Raw genomic sequence first — 20,556 nt, forward strand, 5'->3', positions numbered from 1 at the left:
AATGCTAAAGTGAACTGATTATGATGAAAATTAAGTTGGTTTCTTAAACCAACTTAATTAAATCTTGAGGTGTGAAAAGTAGTTAATCATAATAGTCAAATCTCATTGTCGTATCTATCAAAAGAATATATCTCAGGATGCTCTAATTAGTACTTCTGGTGGGACTAGTGAAGTTTTGTTCACAATATACAGTAGATTATATGATAGCAGTGTAAGAAGTTGGATGTTGTATGGCAACAAAAATAAAGGATATATGATGGTTAAAGGAGAGTAAACTAAAACTGGTGCATTGAATGCACAAAACAAACTTGAAAAATGGTATTACAAGAAAACAGGAAAAAATTGTTGAGCTCTTAAATTGGAAATAAATTGCTAAATTCAAGCATTGCACTTTGTAGAATTGAAGACCATCACCTGGTAGTAACAGAAATAAAGCAAACTCACCTGATATAGTTCTCAATCACTAACAATAGCTTATCTAATTCAGTTTCTTTTTTCTCATACAATTCTCTTCCAACCTGAAGGCAAACAAAGAAAACATCAAATAAGGACTTGTGAAGGTTGTTATCTTTAATGCAAATTGTCTGAATTAATTGAATGTTTTCTACAAAAGAAAAACTTTTTATGAAATTAGAAGAGATATCTACAAACTGAACAAAGTAAAATTCTTACCCATGGTAGAGATGATAAAACTGCATAAACATAAAAGTCGGATCGCACCTGAAAGAAATAAATTGCAGTGTGTTACAAATATTTCAAGACATTTTCAAGTGATTTTCATTAATGTTTCTCTATTGCATTTTCAGTTTGTTCATTGCAATGATTTCCACAAACTGCTACTCTGAACTAAATGGGATGGTTTTTGTAAACTTACACAAGTAAATTTTTGTTTTGGTTAATTTAATTTTTTAATTTTAGGTGATGCATTTATTACTAAACATTTATGAGGAGCAAAACATACTGGCAAGTAAAGAGACTGAGGCAATGCAGGCAAGCAAGAAGACTAAATCATATGCTTGTTGTTAAGTGGTAGTTACCAGCAGGTTAGAAATGATAGCATAATCATCATCATCGTCAGTTAATTTAGTTGATTATAAACTTCTTATCAAACTTAAAAGAGATCTTCCTCTATACAGTTGTTCAAGGTAATTAAAAAAAAAACTGCTATCTTAAAAAGGAGCTACACATTGTATACTGTTGTTCTAAATATAGAATGACTGGGGTGGGGACATGGTTGCAACAATTGCACTTTAGATCATATTATATATGCATCTTTCTTTTTGTCTTTGTCCTCATGCCTGTATATTGCGCTAGTTTTGAATAATACTATTTGAAATCTATATATATACATCATCATCATCATCATTGTTTAATGTCAACTTTCCATGCTAGCATGGGTTGGACGATTTGACTGAGGACTGGCGAACCAGATGGCTACATCAGGCTCCAATCTGATCGGGCAGAATTTCTACAGCTGGATGTCCTTCCTAACGCCAACCACTCCAAGAGTGTAGTGGATGCTTTTACGTACCACCGGCACAAAGAGACGAAAATAAAAACAACAAAGAAAAATATATAAAAAGGTAAATCAACCTGAGGAATGTTATCTTCAAGAGTCACTTCGACAAAATTGTCAAACATAGACAACAACGATCCAGCCACAATTACATGGCAGTTGACCAGGTCACACAGAAAACGAACCTGAAAATAAAGATTAATAAACAATTAATCATTTCTTGCTCTAGGAGTTGATAAACTAAATGTGACTCATATACTTAGTTTTCATGATAATTAGCATATTTGATGGCATCAGGAATGATCTGACCTCTAAGTATCCCAATTTGCACTTAAAAATATGGTTTCAGATATTTTATTAGTGGCTTAGTAATATATAGATCTTGTTAGTCATTTTATAGCCTGCATTGTTTTTCTTTTAAAGTAAGAGAATAGGGAAACACTGTTAGTTTAGTATAAACCAACATTAAACCACAGTAGAGTTTAAATTGGCATATGAAAGATATAGCCATTGTCCAAAGATATATAATTATTGAGACTTGTTTCAGGGAAAAATAACATCCTTGATGCCAGGAAATATAGTAAGCAATACAGCAGAACAGAGTGTGTCACACCAAACCTTTTGGTCTATTTAGTCACATTACTTTATATTTTGAGTTCAATCAATTCTGCTTTTCATTCTTCCAAATATATGTACTATTGATATACTGAGATTAATTATTATTATTACACAAAAATTAAGAACTCCTTACCATAATCCTGGCACCTTCAAAATATCCTGCTTTCAGGCATTCTTTTAAATTTCGGACCAGCATTTCTACAAACTGTGAAAGCAATGAAAAATATTTAAGTCACTTAAGAAACTAAATGTCATTATAAGCTCAAAATATGTGAGATCCAAGAACGAAATTTTATATCAAATAGCAACAAGAATAATTAATGTTTCACAAATTACTTCAATCTAGGGACTACAAGAAAAGTAAAGTGTATAATAGACTGTCGCATCAAATGACAATACCAAATCATTATTATAATTATTATTTAATGTCTGTTTGCCATGCTGACACAGGTTGGCAGGATCCAGTGAGCTACAGACCTGCATCAAACTCCAATGTCAGCCTTGGCATGGCTTCTACAAATGGCTACTCTTCTTAATGCTGACCACTTCATAGAGTATACTGGATGCTTTTTTTTCATGCCACTGGCACTTGTGAGGTTGCCAAAGTAACTTGAAAGAAGGAGAAAGGCTCCTCAACTAAGTGTGTGGTAGGGAGGAGTATTTGAGAGGGGGAGGTGGCTATATGACAGGTGGTGAAAGGCTAAAGTATGATAGAGGAGCAAGTACCATTTTCTTGCTATAAAGAAGATATGTGGGGCTACTCAAAACTATATAAGGGTGAGAGTAACTGGGGAAAAGATAAAGATGGTAGCGAAGAGATATTAGAGCATATCCTTAACCCTTTAGTGTTTGCATTATTCTGCCAAATTCAATGCTTTTTTATCCACAATGTTTTGAACTAATCATGTATTATCTTGTAGCTATGAGATCTTGATGAGGTAGCTGTTAATTTTTAAAACGATATTGTAGGGTTGGTGTGAGAGACCAGATCTGGCCAGTTTGAACATAGAATAGGCAGAATACTTTTGGCCGGATATGGCCGGTTTAAATGCTAAAGGGTTAAGGCACAAGGTGAGCATAGAACATAAGAAGGGATGAAGACAGTGAATTGGTGGAGTATTTCTAAATTAATTATATTGTCCAATTATACAACAGTAGTCATGACGGACATTTAAAACAGCTTTAGCTTAACTTCAACTTTGAGATATTGTACACTAACAATTGTCAAAAACTTTTATGATACATCTATAATCTATATAATGACATCATTCCAGTGACCTGACTGCAGATGTATAACCTCTATGTTTTGCCCACTAAAACGTTTAGACAATTTATAAGATATAATATTCGCAAAATAAAATATAATATGAAGTATATGTTAAAAATAAGCTGAAGTAGGGGAAAGGATGAGGGGGACTCTTTAGTCCTACAGTAGACAATCATTCTAGTGATGGTGGTACAATAAAATGAACTCAGTTACAGCATTTGACTAAAAAAAACCTTAAATTACAGTGATAAATATGACTGGTTTTCTCAGTTCCTGTGAATTATAGATGCTGAAAAGCTGTCACAAAGTCACAAGACCTAAAGAATTCATGCCAGCATAGGAAAACAGACGTAAATTCACATTGTTTTCGTTTCAATACAATTTCAAAGCAAGTTACTAGCCAAACAAGTGCAACTCCACAATTACATTAACAGAATCTCATTAAAAAAAAAAGAAGCAAAAGCAAGATTAAAGGGTCATTTAAAGCAATTGCCAACAGCTTTTTCATTCTTCAAATATATTTATTAAATCCTAAATATATTAATAACATCAAAATGAATTTACAATATGACATAGTGGCAGACCAAAGAAAAATAAAAACACTAAGAAAATAAAGCCGTTTATTCTTTTCTTATTTTCCACACAGACTATGACTGATATAATTTTATCATATATACTATAGATGATGATGATGAACATAAATACCTCGCCCCCGCAGTTATAGTTCTTGGCATTCAACAATCCCACCAAAGTTGTATAAACAGTTAACTTCTCAGGTAATCGAACAACACTGAAAGTGAAAAAACAAAAAAAAATGTTATGTAAATTCTGCACTGGAACTTCAGTTGAAAAAATTACAATTTCTATTTTAACCACCATATTTCTCTCATGGCAGAGCTGGGTTAAGTACCAGGTTTAACAAACATAGCAGCAAGAGGTAGGATGTGCTCAAATTTAAGGATATGCAAATTTTTCTTTTTTGTCAGGAGGGAAGGCAGTTCCCATGATGCTTTACATTGCCACAGAGACTGAAAGGAGAGAAAGAAGAATGTGTCCTCAAAACAGAGACCTGATTTGAATGCTTGCAACAGAGTGGACTCTGTTAAAGGCATTCAATGTGTGAGGTGTACACATATTTTTAATCTTTTACTTGTTTCAGTCATTGGACTGCAATCAAGCCAAGGCACTGCTTTCAAAGGTTTTAGGTAAATCGAACCATTACTTATTTTCAAGTCTGGTATTCTATTTGTTCTTTTTGCTGAACTGCTAAGTTATGGGGACATCAAACCAACACTGGTTGTCAAGCAGTGGGATTAGTATGAGGGACAATCTAGGTTTTGATTGCTTTTTCTCTCCTCTCTTTTAAATTAGTTATTTCTAAAAAAATTTTATACAAACAGGATTGAGCAAAGTGGGGGGAAAAACACAATATCTATATTAAGATTAGAACTTATGATCTTGTGATTAGTAGTCAAACACAATAACCTTATAACTATTCATTTGTTCAAATTTATTAGCTTTTCCATGCTAACATAGGTTGGACATTGTATCTCACTAAAAACTTCAGAAAATAACTAACATCACAAATTTTCATTGCATACAAATCAAAAGCTTCATTATTTTATGTAAATAAAACCATTATATCTGATGATAATAAATCAATATCAAAATAATCATTTATAAAATTTGAAAATAAGACCAAATTATTATCAAGAAAATTTAGGCAATGAAATAACTGACCATTCACATAATATTTTCAGAATTTTATGCTTGTAATTTGGTAGATCAGTTTCAAGTACATTAGCAAGTCCTTCAAGGTTACTCTCCAATGATGAGGTGCTCTGAATTGAAAATATAAGTAAAACATTTTGTAGAAACACACTGGAAACCTAAAGAAATACATACTATAATTACAGTCTTTTATTTGTTTATATATCACTTTAAAATTGATATAAAATGATGATGAACTAAAGAGAATGTGCTATTAAATATGGGAAATATTACAAAGCATTTTGCCCAACACTAACAATTTCACTAATTTTTATAATAATCCTTTCTATAGGCACAAGGCCTGAAATTTCGGGGGAGGGGACCAGTCAATTATATTGACCCCCAGTGTTTCACTGGTACTTAATTTATCAAACCTGAATGAAAGGCAAAGTTGATCTCGGAAGAATTTGAATTCAGAACATAAAGATGGATGAAACACCCCTAAGCATTTTGCCCGGCATGCTAATGATTCTATCAGCTCACCATTTCACTAATCTTTATAATAATGATTGTTAAATTTGCCAGTTTGTTGCGTAACTTTCAGTTTGGTTCGCAACTCTCCCATTAAATTTTTAAATCGGTTAAAGCCTAATATGTATTTTGATCTACTAAATGTTTTTTTTTTTTTATTTCAATACTGTTTTGCCATCTTTTAATTCTTTCTTGAATATACATGTTTTTCAAAAACAAAAAAAAAGGATTACTCATTATAGGCATAAAACAACAGGTCATGCACCAGTCTAACAATAATGAAGATTTCTTATATATGCATAAGGCCTAAAATTTGAAATGGATATAATTGATTATATCTGCCTTCATACTTGACTGGTATTTTATTTCATAATCCTTGGATGGAAGAAAGGTGAAGCTGACTTCAGTAAGACTAAACTAAGAATATAAAGCAATGTAATGAAACACTACAGGGTCTTTGGTCTTGGTACTCTACCAATTCTTGGAAAATATAATTTGTAAAAGAATTTTAATTCTTCAGTAATATTTCTGAGAAAAAAATTTCTCTCACTGAAATACATGTGACCTACACAGAGGTTTGTTTGAATGCAAAGTATTTGGGTGCTTTTGTTTTGACAGGTGTGAAGTGCTGTTAGACAAACTAGAAGAGTTTACTTGTGTACAACAAAACTGTGTGCTATACAGACATACCTTTTCTCCAACCCTGGTAATCAAAGATTCCAACCGTTCTTCAATATCCAGAAAGTCATTTGTCCTCCTCCGCTTCCTCGAACGAGCTGTAATTATATTGAGACAATAAATAGTAGTAACATAATAGAAATAATAAAAATCCTACATTTTGTTAAATTTTCTTATTTCTATTTTGATACGTAAATTTTGCTATACTAACAAGAAAAAAAAAGGATGGATGGTCACAGGTGGAATGTCTTTCATCATAAGGTTTGCTTGCTGAAAGCTGATGGGGAGCTAGAACAATATCATTATTCAATGTGCATGTCCCTTCCAGACGTCAAGTTGGAGAAATTCAGTTAATCTCTGTGACTGCAAAAAATTGCCCTTATTAAAACAGGTTCCTAGTAGAGGGAATTATTTGCAGGTTCAATCGACCTGTTAGAAATAGCAGCCAAATCTCTCACAGTTAACAATCATCATCATCATCGTTTAACGTCCGCTTTCCATGCTAGAATGGGTTGGACGATTCGACTGAGGGCTGGTGAACCAGATGGCTGCACCAGGCTCCAATCTGATTTGGCAGTTTCTACAGCTGGATGCCCTTCCTAACACCAACCACTCCGAGAGTGTAATGAGTGCTTTTACATGCCACTGGCATGAGGGCCAGTCAGGCGGTACTGGCAACGGCCACTGGGGAAAAAACAAACAGAAAACAATGATCATGACCAGAATACTTTTGATCATAAATCTGCAAGGGTGGGTGGGTGGGATAAACAATAATAACAACCAGCAGAGCAGCCGATAACCCAAGGAGTTCTAGTTGACCTTTCTTGTCTTTTTTTCCTAAACATGGCATATTTAGGACATTATTATTCAATATGCTCTTGCCATTTATATATAACGCAGAGTAAGGTGATATTTGGCTGTTATTTCCAGCAATTCATCTGATCATTAAGAAATATATGCTCATTTGTTTGTCAACTTTGATGACCATTTACTGAAAACCCAAATCCTTTCAGTAAATATAATGATATTGTGATTCCACTTCTCAAATTAGCACAGTTTATCAAAGACCCTGCCATCTAATGTCTAACATTGACACACGTCTAAAAACTAGCAGAAAGTTACAATGCAATTATTATTTAGCATATGATAATTACATATGGCTTGCATGAGAATGGAATCATCATTTTTTTAAATGTCTGCTTTTCCATGCTTGTATGGGTCAGACGGAACTTATTAAGGCAGGTATTCTACAACCTGATGTCCTCCCTGTCAATAACATTTCTTTCCAACCAAGGTAATATTTCTCTATGGTCAGACATTTTGCAGAATATTAGAAATAAATGATATTCATTTACAATGTTATGTAACAAAACGACAAGGAGACACAAACATACACACACACGACAGACTTCTTTCAGTTTCCATCTACTGAATCCACTCACAAGTGGTCAGCCTTAGGCTATAGTAGAAGACACTTGCTAATGGTACCATGTAGAGGGACTGAACTGGAAACCATGTGGTTGAGAAGTAAACTTCTTGACCACATAGCCACACCTGCATCTAGTGTTGTAACAAGTCAAAACAACGTTTACTTAAGTGAAGGCTTTTTTTTTAATCATTGGTTTAGTCAGGGTAGCAATGGCAGTGTCCATAGCTATTTTCAGTACATCATGATTAGCAAGAGGAAGGAAGAAAATTATCCTCAGACCAGACACTTAGCCCAGATATTTACACCAAGCTAAAGGCACCCAATGGGTAGGTGGTGTTAAACTCAGAGACAGATTAAAATTTTTGCCCCAAAAAAGGAATGGACAAAGTGGTTTCCAAACACTTTCTCTCAACTAAATTTCACTTACAAGGCTTTGGTTGAGCCAAGACTATAACAGAAGGCATTTACTCAAGATGTCATACTGAAATAAGATCAAACCTCTAACTATATTGCTGCAAAGCAAACATCTTGACCAAAATAACCATGTTAAAACAGCCACTGCAGCGAATTATAATTAAAAATGGAATCAGTAAAAACAAATAAAAAAAAAAGATCATATTTTCTTTAACTCATTCGTGACTATTTTTTTAATGTTTTGCAAAATTCTTGATGTGAAATTGTATGTTGAAACAGGTATTGTTATATTGGGAGATGGTCAGTTTTTGTCAATTAAACATGCACTGTTTATTTGATCTTCACTTTATTATTATTAGTTTGTCACACATTCTGTGACCTTTTCAGTGACTTTCTGTCCCACATGTCTCCCCTTCTCACTGGTCCTCTCTCTGACAAACTAATAATAATAATAATAATAATAATAATAATAATAATAATCCTTTCTACTATAGGCACAAGGCTTGAAATTTTGTGAAAGGGGACTATACATTAACCCCAATGTTTCACTGGTACTTAATTTATCGACCCTGAAAGGATGAAAAGCAAAATCGACCTCAGCAGAATTTGAACTTAGAACACAATGACGGGCGAAATACCACTAAGCATTTCAGCCAGCATGCTAACGATTCTACCAGCTCGCCATCTTAATAATAATAATATGGTTCTCATGGCTTTTGATCTTAACTGACTGGAAGTGTTATCATGTAAATGTTTTGTCTTTGTATAAAAGATGGGCTACAGTAAATACTACAGATATGCTTGTCAATTGTTTGATCTCAACCAGTTGAGCATGTCCCTTAGTAGCTGATGATATGTGCATCTTGATCACGAGCAGAAGTAGAGGAGAAGTATCATAACCATGTGTTGAGAGGAATTCTTTGAGGTTTGAATAATTTACCTCTGGAAAACACGGGTATTTCATTCATCATCCTTAAACAAACCTTATTCAGGGACTTTTTGAGGGGGATGGGCTACTCAACCTGAAGAAAATTCTAACTGGACCCCACCTGCAAGGTCATGCGCTGTTTATCTTGATATGAGATCACCATGTCGCACACATATGGTTGTGATGCATGTGCCTGGTGTACCCTTATCAGGTGGGTAGTCATGATGGATATAATGGGCTTCATATATTTGCACCCCAGTGTCACTTTAATGGCATGTGCTGATCTCTCACTCAATAATAATAATAATAAAAGTAAAGATCAAATAAATATGTACTTTACAAACCAGTTACAGATAGTGAAATAAGTGCTAGCAAACACATTATAGCGAATACAATAACTTTAATCGATGGCGATTATATTTCGTATCTAGGAGAGGCAAACATTGTTGAACAGCGTTTAAATAAATCAAACGAAGACAAGGGCAACAACTCGAGGAATGACATTTTTAAAGGAATGACGCACCAGAGTCCAATTAAAATTGGAAATAGACAATGTGATGACGGTGGTAGAAAAGTCTGATAGGTTGTGAATGAGAGAACAGAATGAAAATATTTAAGGTTTCTTTCAGGTTAGAAGTCTCGTGAGGAATACTTCATAGGTTGTCTTGGAAATACGAGTTCGGTATTGAAAACGGTAAACAGCAATCCCGACCTCAAATATTACATTTTATTTCACTAGGAACAAAAGCCCAATATTTTATGGGCAAACGAACATAGGGAATTGTTGCACATATGCAGAAAAGCCACGAAAATCGAAGTCGAATGCATTTAACTTCTGTGTTATAGTGATGTGGATTAAGTAGAAGGGTTACAAGTCAAAGTACTAATTCATGGATATTCATGGATTATATCAAACTTAGACCTAATTGAGCTGACACCATTTTCCAGACATCTGGAACAGCTTCTTGCTAGGTATTCTTTCTCTTTATAAGACGGTGGGAAGTATTTTGAGTAAAGGTTTGTTTGGTTGCTATTTCTAACAGGTCGAACGACCAGCTAGATGCGTCCTCGTTGGTCCAGATTAATATATAGTGTGAATTATTGGTGAACAATAAGTCAAAACTAGGATAAATATTGGTAACTTACAATAACAGAAATAGAACCGGAATTTTAGAGACAAAAGCAAGATTTTTTTAATGTTTTTCTATGAAAAAGACATTGATTGATTTATTATGCAGGTAGAAAGTATCAGAATTATAAGGGAGGTAAAACAACAGTGAGCTTTATGTTTTCTTAGTCAAGAACATATGTGACATACAAAAATAAAAATGGGTTTCTGTAAGAGATCGGTCGAAAGAAGGACAGAGACCCGGCAGATTACCCTTAGTCTAAGACATGCCATAAAGTAAGAAATTTATAAGGGAGAAGAATCAGAAGCATGCTTTTCTTGAAGACAATGGGGACGCATCAGTGAATTGGCGTCAATATATCAACTGAAATCGGTTCACAAGGTGGCGTCTGGCTTTATTAAAGAAACTTAATAAGGCAGAAAGATCGGTTCTTTTTTCTTTTTTGTAGGAACTGATAAAGCTGACTGGTTCGATCCAAGTGTATTTCGGTAAAGTGGGATCTGAACAAGGAACCGAGAAGGAGACAAACATAACTGAATCCAACAACGATGCATTCACTTGCTCACTCTGTCGTCACAAGAATCTCGACCTCAAATATTACATTTCACGAAGAACAAAGGCCCAATATTTTAAGGGTAAACGAATTATAAGGGTCGTGACGCTCATGTTATCCCGCCTGACAGTTTTAAAGCAATTATCAAGTTATGTTGTGGTTTCATATAATATCCTTGTTCAGTTATATTATTCTTTTTGAATTGAGACGTTGGTTAAGATGTCAATGTGTATATAACAGACATAAAAAGTATACACCGTATACATATACACAATACTACGCAATAAACATAAAGAGATACAAGAAAATATACGATTACTTAGAACGGTAGGATCCAAGTTTTACAGACACCAAGATAGAAACGAGTTAATAACTAAAACATCGGAACCAAAACAATTTGCAATTTACAAAGGTAAATGGTGAAAACATGAAATACTGAATAACGGTTAGCAAACAGATTGTAATTTTAAAAAGCGGAATGAAATTAATAATTATGTTTTTGAAACATTGGATTCATAAAGGCAAATATTTATTTATTAGACGATGCTGAATATAGAAATTAAATTAAAATTAACAGAGAAAATGACGTTAGAGCAAAAACAAGGGTGTTTGCTGAGCCGGTAAGTCAACTGGAGTCGAGGACTTTGCGACGAGTTTACTGTGTAAATATAATAACTGATACGATTCATACTACTTAGATATCAGTTATGTTATTGAGCTATAATAAAAAAGCAGAATTTAACTTACTGTCTTCATCGTCACTGAAGGAACCACGTCTTCGCCTCGACATAGTTGCACACGTTTTGCTTTCAAATTTGTTCGACGGAATCTGTACAACTGCGCATGCGTTAAACTGCTTTAATTCTTGGTTCAGCTTCCAAAAGCGAACTCTCCACAGTTTCTGAAAACGACTGAAAGTATTTGGTAGTTTGGTAGCAAATAATTGGAATTAATTTCTCAATTTGGTTTACTAATTCGGCTCTTAAAATTGTTTTCCTATTTTTTTCCTAGTAGAGAAATCAGCTTTCTATTAACTGATGAGTTGTAAGGTTATTTTTTCTATAAGTTATGTGTGTGGTGGAGTCGGGGAGGGAACAATCTTTTTGGAGCCATACGTTTTCAAAACACCCTTGACCGCCCGCAAAAATTTAAAGCAATACGACAAATTGGAGGCGCTAAAGCAAAACAATCTACAATAGCCGACTGAAGTGTGATGGCGTTACGTTCACGTATTTTTATTTAGTACCAATGAATTAGCCAGTATCGACGAGACAGTTATAGATTTCTTGTGGAGAATTATACAACATAGGCGCAGGGGTAGCTGTGTGATAAGAACCACACGATTCCGGGTTCAGTCCCATTGCGTGGCCCCTTGGGCAAGCGTCTTCTGTTATAGCCTCCGGCCGATCAAAGCCTTGTGAGTGGATTCGGTAAACGGAAACTGAAAGAAACCCGCCGTATATATATGTTTGTGTGTCTGTGTTTGTCCCCCCACCATCGCTTGACAAACGATGTTGGTGTGTTTGCGTCCCTGTAACTTAGCGGTTCGGCAAAAGAGACCGATAGCATAAGTACCGGGCTTACAAAGAATAAGTCCTGGGGTCGATTTGTTCCACTAAAGGCGGTGCTCCAGCCTCGTCGCAGTCAAAAGACTGAAACAAGTAGAAGAGTTTGAGATATGTGAAACAACCCTAAAACAAGGAGACCTATTCAGGGTAAATATCCGTTCAATCCTTGAGTCAGTAGGATTGCCTGGGAATGGTAGGAAGATGCCACATATGTAAAATTACTGTTAGCAACTCTTTCGCTCCATCACCTCCTTAATGCTACAGTTGAGATGGTGTTGTAAAGTAAGTCTCCCCTGGTTATTACTGTCTTCAAGTCTTAAGACTATTAATGCCAGTTATTTTGAGATCTCTGCGTATAAGTAACTGAGATCACAACATTACCCCTGAACAGGATGCCAGTCCATTGCCAAGTTACTCATTTACAACTAAGTGGATGAGAGAAATGTCAAATGAAGCGTTTTACTCAAGAACACAATGCACTGTGTGAATGCAACATCCTAACCCACTTGGCCGCCACGCGCCTTCACCAATCTGGATTTACAGTATCCCTAACGAACAAGCCATAGAAATAACATGTCTGCAAATTACAGTTTTCAACCGGTAGCTATTCAGACGTTTGTAGAAGTTGAACTGCTGATGAGATTTTTGACTTTGTTAGAGTCTCATTTCACTGAAATATCAGATGATTCTCAGCATGGTGCTTGGCTATTCCAGTACCTTACCTTTGCAATCATCCAGTTAACATAAAACCAACTGACTGACTAACAACTACATTTGTCCAAATGCTTTGCGTAACACTGTTATTTCACTGAAAATTATAGCTATGAAGAGATTGAAAAGAAAGAGGCAACACATGTATGTTTGGACCTTCAATCACTCCACAAGCTACGGAGAAAACAAAGTACCACACATCATGGAATCATGAGCAATGCCCAAATCTATTTTAAAACAAAAGATGTGTACATGTATACACACACACACATACAAGTAACTGAGTGTGTATGAATGTTTACAGTTTACAATGAACTACACTACAGATTGTGACAGTTCATAACTGAGCTACAAGCAACGATGTTGCTGTTTGTGGCCGGAATGCAACTGGTAACTTTTCCTGTCAACAAATTGCTGCTAGCTCAATGCTTTTAAATTCCTCTAGTTGGGGATTTGAATGTCTCTTCAATATCTTTATTTAACCTAATATGTGTTCATTAACATGGCTGGAGATGGTTAGAGTGTCATTCTTATGTAAACTAAATAAAGAAGAATACCCTTTTTAAAGAATCCAAGTTGAATAGCCCAGTGAAATCACATAAATGATCCCATGTTCACATTGGAGGTACCCTCTGGATTTGGCTTTTTTTTTCTTACCCAGGCTGCATCCTTATCAAAGAGTAGGGTTTTCTTGGTATAGTATATGAAGGCGCATGACTCAGTGTTGGGCTCACAATCATGAGGTAGTGAGTTTGATTCCTGGACCAGGCTGTGTGTTGTGTTCTTGAGCAAGACACTTTATTTCACATTGCTCCAGTTCACTCAGCTGTAGAAATGAGTTGTGATGTAACTAGTGCGAAGCTGTATTGGCCTTTACCTTTCCCTTGGATAACATCAGTGGCATGGAGAGGAGAGGCTAGTATGCATGGGCAACTACTGGTCTTCCATAAAACAACTGTGCCTGGACTTGTACTTTGGAGGGTAACTTTCTAGGTGCAATCCCACAGTCATTCTTGATCAAAGGGGGTCTTTACCCAATTTATATGATATCTAAGTCTTCATTGCTTATAAAAGTATAAAGCTCAGCAAAGGTGAGCAAACCTTTCACAATATCAAACTGTATGCTTCTGTTTTTATTTCATATATTCTTGAACCAAGAGATAACCTTACAGGTGTTATTCCATTGGATGTAGTTGGAGGCTTTCTGAATGCTAATGTTGAAATTCTTATGATTTGACAAGGTTTCTTAACCTTTTAGCATTTAGATTATTTTGTCAAATGTAATGCTTTTGAATTAATCATGCATTATCTCAAAGCTCCAGGGTTTCAATGCTGTGACAGTTTATTACTAGAATGACATTGTAGGTAAGGTATGAAAGGCTGGATCTAACCAGTATGAACATAAAACAGGCAAAATATATTGGCCAGATATGGTTGGTTTAAATGCTAAAGGGTTCACCTACATTTCTGGTTGAATATCTTGTGAGTGAAACTGGTAGACAAAAATTGCAAGGAAGACAATCATATATTGACATTTTGGTGAGCAAATTTTACTCCATAAGATATTGATTGACCCAGGGCTATATAGAAGATACTTACAAGTGAGACTGGACTCTAAATTATGAACTTGCAAAGCAAACTTAACCACACAGTCATGCCTATGCCTTCTGTTAACCACATGCACACATACACAACAGAACTGATATCCTGAAGAGGTTTTTATCTTGCAAGTTTATTTGGTGAATCTGTTAGTGCTGGTACCACATAAAAAGCATCAGTGCTGGTGCCATGTAAAAAGCACTGGTGCTGGTGCCACATAAAAAGTACTGGTGATGAAGCCATGTAAAAAGTGCTGGTGTTAGTGCCACAGTCATAGAAACTATGTCAAACTAGACAATGGAGCCTGGTACAGACTCTGACCTTACCAGCTCCAGCCAAACTGTCCAACCCATGCCATGATGGAAAATGGATGTTAAATGATGATTATATATATATATATATATATATATATATATATATATATATAATTATATGTATTTCTTCTATCTTAATGAATAAAATTCTTCGGATAGAATAAATGGGTTAATAGAAACCAATGTAGCAAAGAACACAAAATAACTTTGGTGTTGTTCCTGTTTTTAAGGCAGGAACTCCTTGAAATTTTGGGTATTTGAGTATATTTAAAAATTTAAGGAATGGAGAAAACGCATTTTATAATTGCATACTTTATTCCTACATATGTTTCAAAGGATTACAACCTATGTGATCCATAGGGATCTGTGATATTAAAATTGTAACCTTCTCATCAGGGAAAGCATGGGAATCATCTTAAACGTAAGGCATTATGACCGTTTAAGATGATTCCCATGCTTTCCCTGATGAGAAGGTTACAATTTCAATATCACAGATCCCTATGGATCACATAGGTTGTAATCCTTTGAAACATATGTAGGAATAAAGTATGCAATTATAACATGCGTTTTCTCCATTCCTTAAATTTTTATATATATATATATATATATATATATATATATATATATGCTGAATAGGTAAAAATAAGAATAGTGTATAGTATTACACTAAATAAGTTTCAAAATTTAAACAGAAATACAATACAAATGCAAAATTCACACTTGAAATGAAATGGAACATTGCTTGATCCTCATTAGTTATCATATATTTATGTTGAGAAACTTTCTACGTCCATCTTTTCTCCATTCTTTCTTTCGTATGTAGCCATCTCCTACTACCACCACTGTATTGAATCTCTTTTTACATCTTCTATCTCTTCCTGTTCGTCATTGAAAGCTTGGCCACATCTAGGCTCTCTATCACCAGCTTTCTCATTCTTTTTAACTTCTTTTCTGTCTTCTACCACTTTACAGTGAAATCATTTTACCTTCTTCCTGTCTCTCTTTTTTTTTTTTTTTTTTTTTTGCCTATTTCTCTCTTCCATCACGTTTTCTTCCTCTGTATCTCTGTAACTCAGTTAAAATGGCTCATTTTCTCTCATCTTGTCCCTTTTTCAATTTCTGTCTTCCCTTTTCTTATTGATTTCCATCTCTCCTATTTCCTCAGTGAACTATTTTTTTCAGTTTCGCTTACCTTTCCTTTCAGTTTACATTTTCATGTCTAGTCCTTCAGTACTTCCATTCGCATCTTTTACCATGCAATTTCATTTTTATTTATGTGTAGTGAATCACTCATAAAGCAAAAAGAAAAAAACAATTATTTTTTAAAATCATGCCCATAAAATTTAACTTTCCACTTAAATTAATTAAAATTAGCTGTTATATTTCAGATGATGTATCTTAGCAGTAGCAACATATGGAAATCAAATTTTGTGGGGGCAAGTTCAAAATTAAGGTCATGACCTTTTATAAAGGTCATTACCCTTTTATAAGTGAGTTGCTACTAATGATTCTGCAATCATTTTGGAACCCCACAAATTAGATAAAATTCTTCAAAATCTGCTTCATGTGTGACTTTATATGCCCATCCCTTCATGGTTTGAAAGAATTTGTTCATTCACATTAAAGCTAAACTGTTCTCAGCATTTTGCAGTGGATATTTGCTTAGATGAAATCTGAGATTAAGGGTAGACTCTTGTATTTGTGAAATGCATACAAAAGCCTATGGAAATGGAATTATATCAGATGGATTGGTCTCATGTAGTTTACTGTAAAACACCATGTATAATTTTGCTTTTCTTTTCCTTGTTTCAGTCATTGGACTGTGGCCATGCTGGGGCACCACCTTGAAGGGTTTGACCGAACAAATTGACCTCAGTACTTACTTTTTTTTTAAATCTGCAACTGCCAGTTGTCAAGCTGTGTGAAAACAAACACAATGATCTGCACACACATAGAATAAAAAGCAAAAGTTTCAAATAACTCAGAGTTTAATTATGTTCATTCAACAGCTGTTTCTTTAACAATAAACATCCTTAATTCCATCGTTAAGTTACATAACTAATATATTTAAATTATGAACCATTTGGGAAATTTATGCTTTACAGCTTTTTATTCTAAATATGCTGTTCTAAAAGATTGTTTTAGCTGATTATGTATATACATGCAATTTTTTTCCACCTGAATTTACTGCAATGACATATTAACTGAATTCTTTATTACAGTGGATATATCTTTTGATGTTTGTATATCAATTCTCTCTCTTTCTCTCTCTCTCTCTCTCTCTATATATATATATATATATATATATATACATATCCCTCTCTCTCTCTTTCGGAGAGAGGCACAAGCATATACACAGACATATACACACACGGCAGTAACTTCCGCCTACCAAATTCAATTACAAAGCTTCGGTCGGCTCGGGACTATAGCAGAAGACACTTGCCCAAAGTGCCACGTGGTGGGACTGAACCTGAAGCCATGTAGCTGGGAAGCAAGCTTCCTAACCACACAGCCATGCCTGCACTTATATATACATTGGACACTAAACTCGGCCTGCAAAGACCTGTTGGGGCAAGCGAAATCGTGATGGCACCTGTGCCCAGCATCGCCTTCTTGCGTTGCCAGTGCCACTGGACTGGCTCCTGTGCAGGTGGCACGTAAAATACACCATTTTGAGTGTGGCCATTGCCAGTAGCGCCTGACTGGCCTTCGTGCCAGTGGAACATAAAAGCACCCACTACACTCTCGGAGTGGTTGGCGTTAGGAAGGGCATCCAGCTGTAGAAACTCTGCCAAATCAGATTGGAGCCTGGTGTAGCCATCTGGTTCACCAGCCCTCAGTCAAATCATCCAACCCATGCTAGCATGGAAAGCGGACGTTAAACGATGATGATGATGATGATACACACACATACAAGGGGGTGCTGAGAAGTTCTTGGCTTTAAGGGTACCGCAAAAGGCCTGGTTGGAGGCCTAACCTTCCAAGTTCTTTTCCAGGACTTAGGAAAGCTGAGGAGCTGCTACAATCATCATCATCATCATCATCATCGTTTAACGTCTGCCTTCCATGCTAGCATGGGTTGGACGATTTGACTGAGGACTGGTGAAACCGGATGGCAACACCAGGCTCCAATCTAATTTGGCAGAGTTTCTACAGCTGGATGCCCTTCCTAACGCCAACCACTCAGAGAGTGTAGTGGGTGCTTTTACGTGTCACCCGCACGAAAACGGCCACGCTCGAAATGGTATCTTTTATGTGCCACCCGCACATGAGCCAGTCCAGGGGCACTGGCAATGATCCCGCTCGAAAGATTTCATGTGTCGCCCGCACATGAGCCAGTCCGGGGGGGGGGGGGCACTGGCAAACGATCCTGCTCGAAAAAGCCTCATGTGTCACCCGCACCAGAGCCAGTCCAGGGACACTGGCAATGATCCTGCTCGAAAGACCCCATGTGTCGCCCACACACGAGCCAGCCCGGGGCACCAGCAACGACCTCGCTCGAAAAACCTCATGTGTCACCCGCAAGCCGGCCCAGGGGCACCGGCAACGATCCCGCTCGAAAGATATCATGTGTCGCCCGCACTTGAGCCAGTCTGGGGGCACTGGCAAACGATCCCGCTCGAAAGATATCATGTGTCGCCCACACATGAGCCAGTCCAGGGGCACTGGCAACGATCCCGCTCGAAAGATTTCATATGTCGCCCGTACATGAGCCAGTCCGGGGGGCACTGGCAAACGATCCCGCTCGAAACACCTCATGCGCCACCCGCACAAGAGCCAGCCCAGGGGCACTGGCAACGAACTCGCCCGAAAGATATCATGTGCATTAAGTGTGTGAAACTGGGAGGGGAATATGTTAAATAAAATCATAATTAATTGATCCTCCTGTGTTTTCTTTTACCTAAAGCCAGGAACTTTTCAGCATACCCTTGTATATATGTATGCGTGTAAGTGTGAAGGCATATGGCCTAGTGGTTAGGCTATTTATTGCTAGATCATGGGTTCAATTCCTGGACCAGGAAGTTTTGTGTTCTTGAACAAAACATTTTATTTCATGTTATGCCAGTTCCCCTTCCAATCAAGTGGGAGAATGCGGGCCTGCTTGACGAGCCAGTGGGGTGGTATCATTTGAAGGTGAAAACAATGTAAATCACATTGTGACAAATGATGTCTAACAACATCTGATAGTCTGGTCAGTCATGTGATCACATGACATATATGATGAGCTTCTACTCAGTTTTTGTCAACCAAATTCACTCATAATGTATTAACTTGCTTGGGGCTACAGTAGAAGGACTGAACCTGAAACCACACAACCATGCCTGCACCTTACACTCTTTTTCCATTTCAAAATCAAGATTAAAATTAGGGTGGAGTATAATGGGTTCAAATTTTGGCACAGGGCCAGTAATTTTGGGTGTGTGTATGTGTGTGTGTGAGGGGGGGGGGGGTGAGCCTACATTGACTCTAGTGGTCAACTGGTACTTATTTTATTGACCTTAGCTGCATTTGAACTAGAATATAAAGAGCTGGAAGAAATGCTGTTGAGCATTTTGTCTGATGTGCTAACAATTTTGTCTGATGTGCTAACAATTTTGCCAGCTCGATACCTTATATAATATTCAGATGTATTTTCGCCTTACATGTTTATGTAATAAGGATTTCTTATTTACTTAGATTATTTTTGATTTGATCAATATCTTATATATAAAAAGATAAAAACTAATATATTAGATTATCCACTTTTGTAACAGTTGTGCAACAATGCATGTTATATATGGGATTTTAAAGGTTTTAAGAAAATTTTGACCCCCAAAACTGGGATATGTATTACACATAATCATCATAGTAGTTATGTGAATAAGTGGCTAATAATTTAATTAAAATTACTCATGTAATGAAAATAACATTCATTTTACTGATTAATTTCTGATTAATTACTGATTAATTTCTGTAAAAAGGAAAAAAAATGGGGTGTATCTCAGCAATTGAAATTTATTATGGAGTGTGTTGTAATCCTCTGTCAGAGTTATAACGCCCACTCCTGTATAGCAGTATAGTTAGTTAGACAAGTAAAGACATGACTATGTAATGACCGACACTACAACACAGTATTTATAATGACTAACACATACCATTCATGTAGGAGGGGTGTTCCATTATTACTATATCATCTCCCTTTTAAGTTTTTCTTTTTTCTTAGGGAGTGTAATCTTACCTCTTTTATTAGCAATGAATTTTTCGTCACCCTACCTCCCTTTTTTGAGTTTTTTTTTCATACAGCTACACATTTAATATTTTTTTCATTTAGCATCCACTTCCAGGAACTCCAGACATTTTCTTTTTCTTTCACTTGTGCGTCTGGGTTCAATTATTTGTAGTGGTGTTGGTACTGGAAAAGTATCATATAACCACTCCATTGAGTTCTTCCATTCTCTTGGGTTCGCTCTCAACAAATCTTTTTTTTAGTTGGTTTATGTGTCTCTTGTATAACTCATTCTTTCCTTTTATCAAGTATAGCATTTTTCCTATACATTTGGTAATCATGCCATCTTCCCAACTTTGTTTTCTGTTCTTATATGCCCTA

General features: G+C 36.0%; 1 protein-coding gene across 1 annotated transcript in view; it reads right to left on the reverse strand.

The window, feature by feature from the left end:
* Window positions 1-11,607, reverse strand: part of LOC106867281 (nuclear cap-binding protein subunit 1) — a 44,685-nt gene extending 33,078 nt beyond the window's left edge. Inside the window, exons 1-8 of the mRNA XM_014912117.3 lie at window positions 11,522-11,607; window positions 6,333-6,418; window positions 5,142-5,242; window positions 4,107-4,191; window positions 2,268-2,339; window positions 1,594-1,701; window positions 673-720; window positions 445-518 (exon numbers count right to left, since the gene is read on the reverse strand). Coding sequence (XP_014767603.1) covers window positions 445-518; window positions 673-720; window positions 1,594-1,701; window positions 2,268-2,339; window positions 4,107-4,191; window positions 5,142-5,242; window positions 6,333-6,418; window positions 11,522-11,564 — 617 coding nt within the window. The 5' untranslated portion in view covers window positions 11,565-11,607. The remainder of the gene's footprint in view (window positions 1-444; window positions 519-672; window positions 721-1,593; window positions 1,702-2,267; window positions 2,340-4,106; window positions 4,192-5,141; window positions 5,243-6,332; window positions 6,419-11,521) is intronic.
* Between the last annotated feature and the right edge of the window lie 8,949 nt (window positions 11,608-20,556).

This window comes from Octopus bimaculoides, chromosome 3 (assembly GCF_046866305.1).
Source record: "Octopus bimaculoides isolate indiv1 chromosome 3, ASM4686630v1, whole genome shotgun sequence".
NCBI classification, from domain to species: domain Eukaryota; kingdom Metazoa; phylum Mollusca; class Cephalopoda; order Octopoda; family Octopodidae; genus Octopus; species Octopus bimaculoides.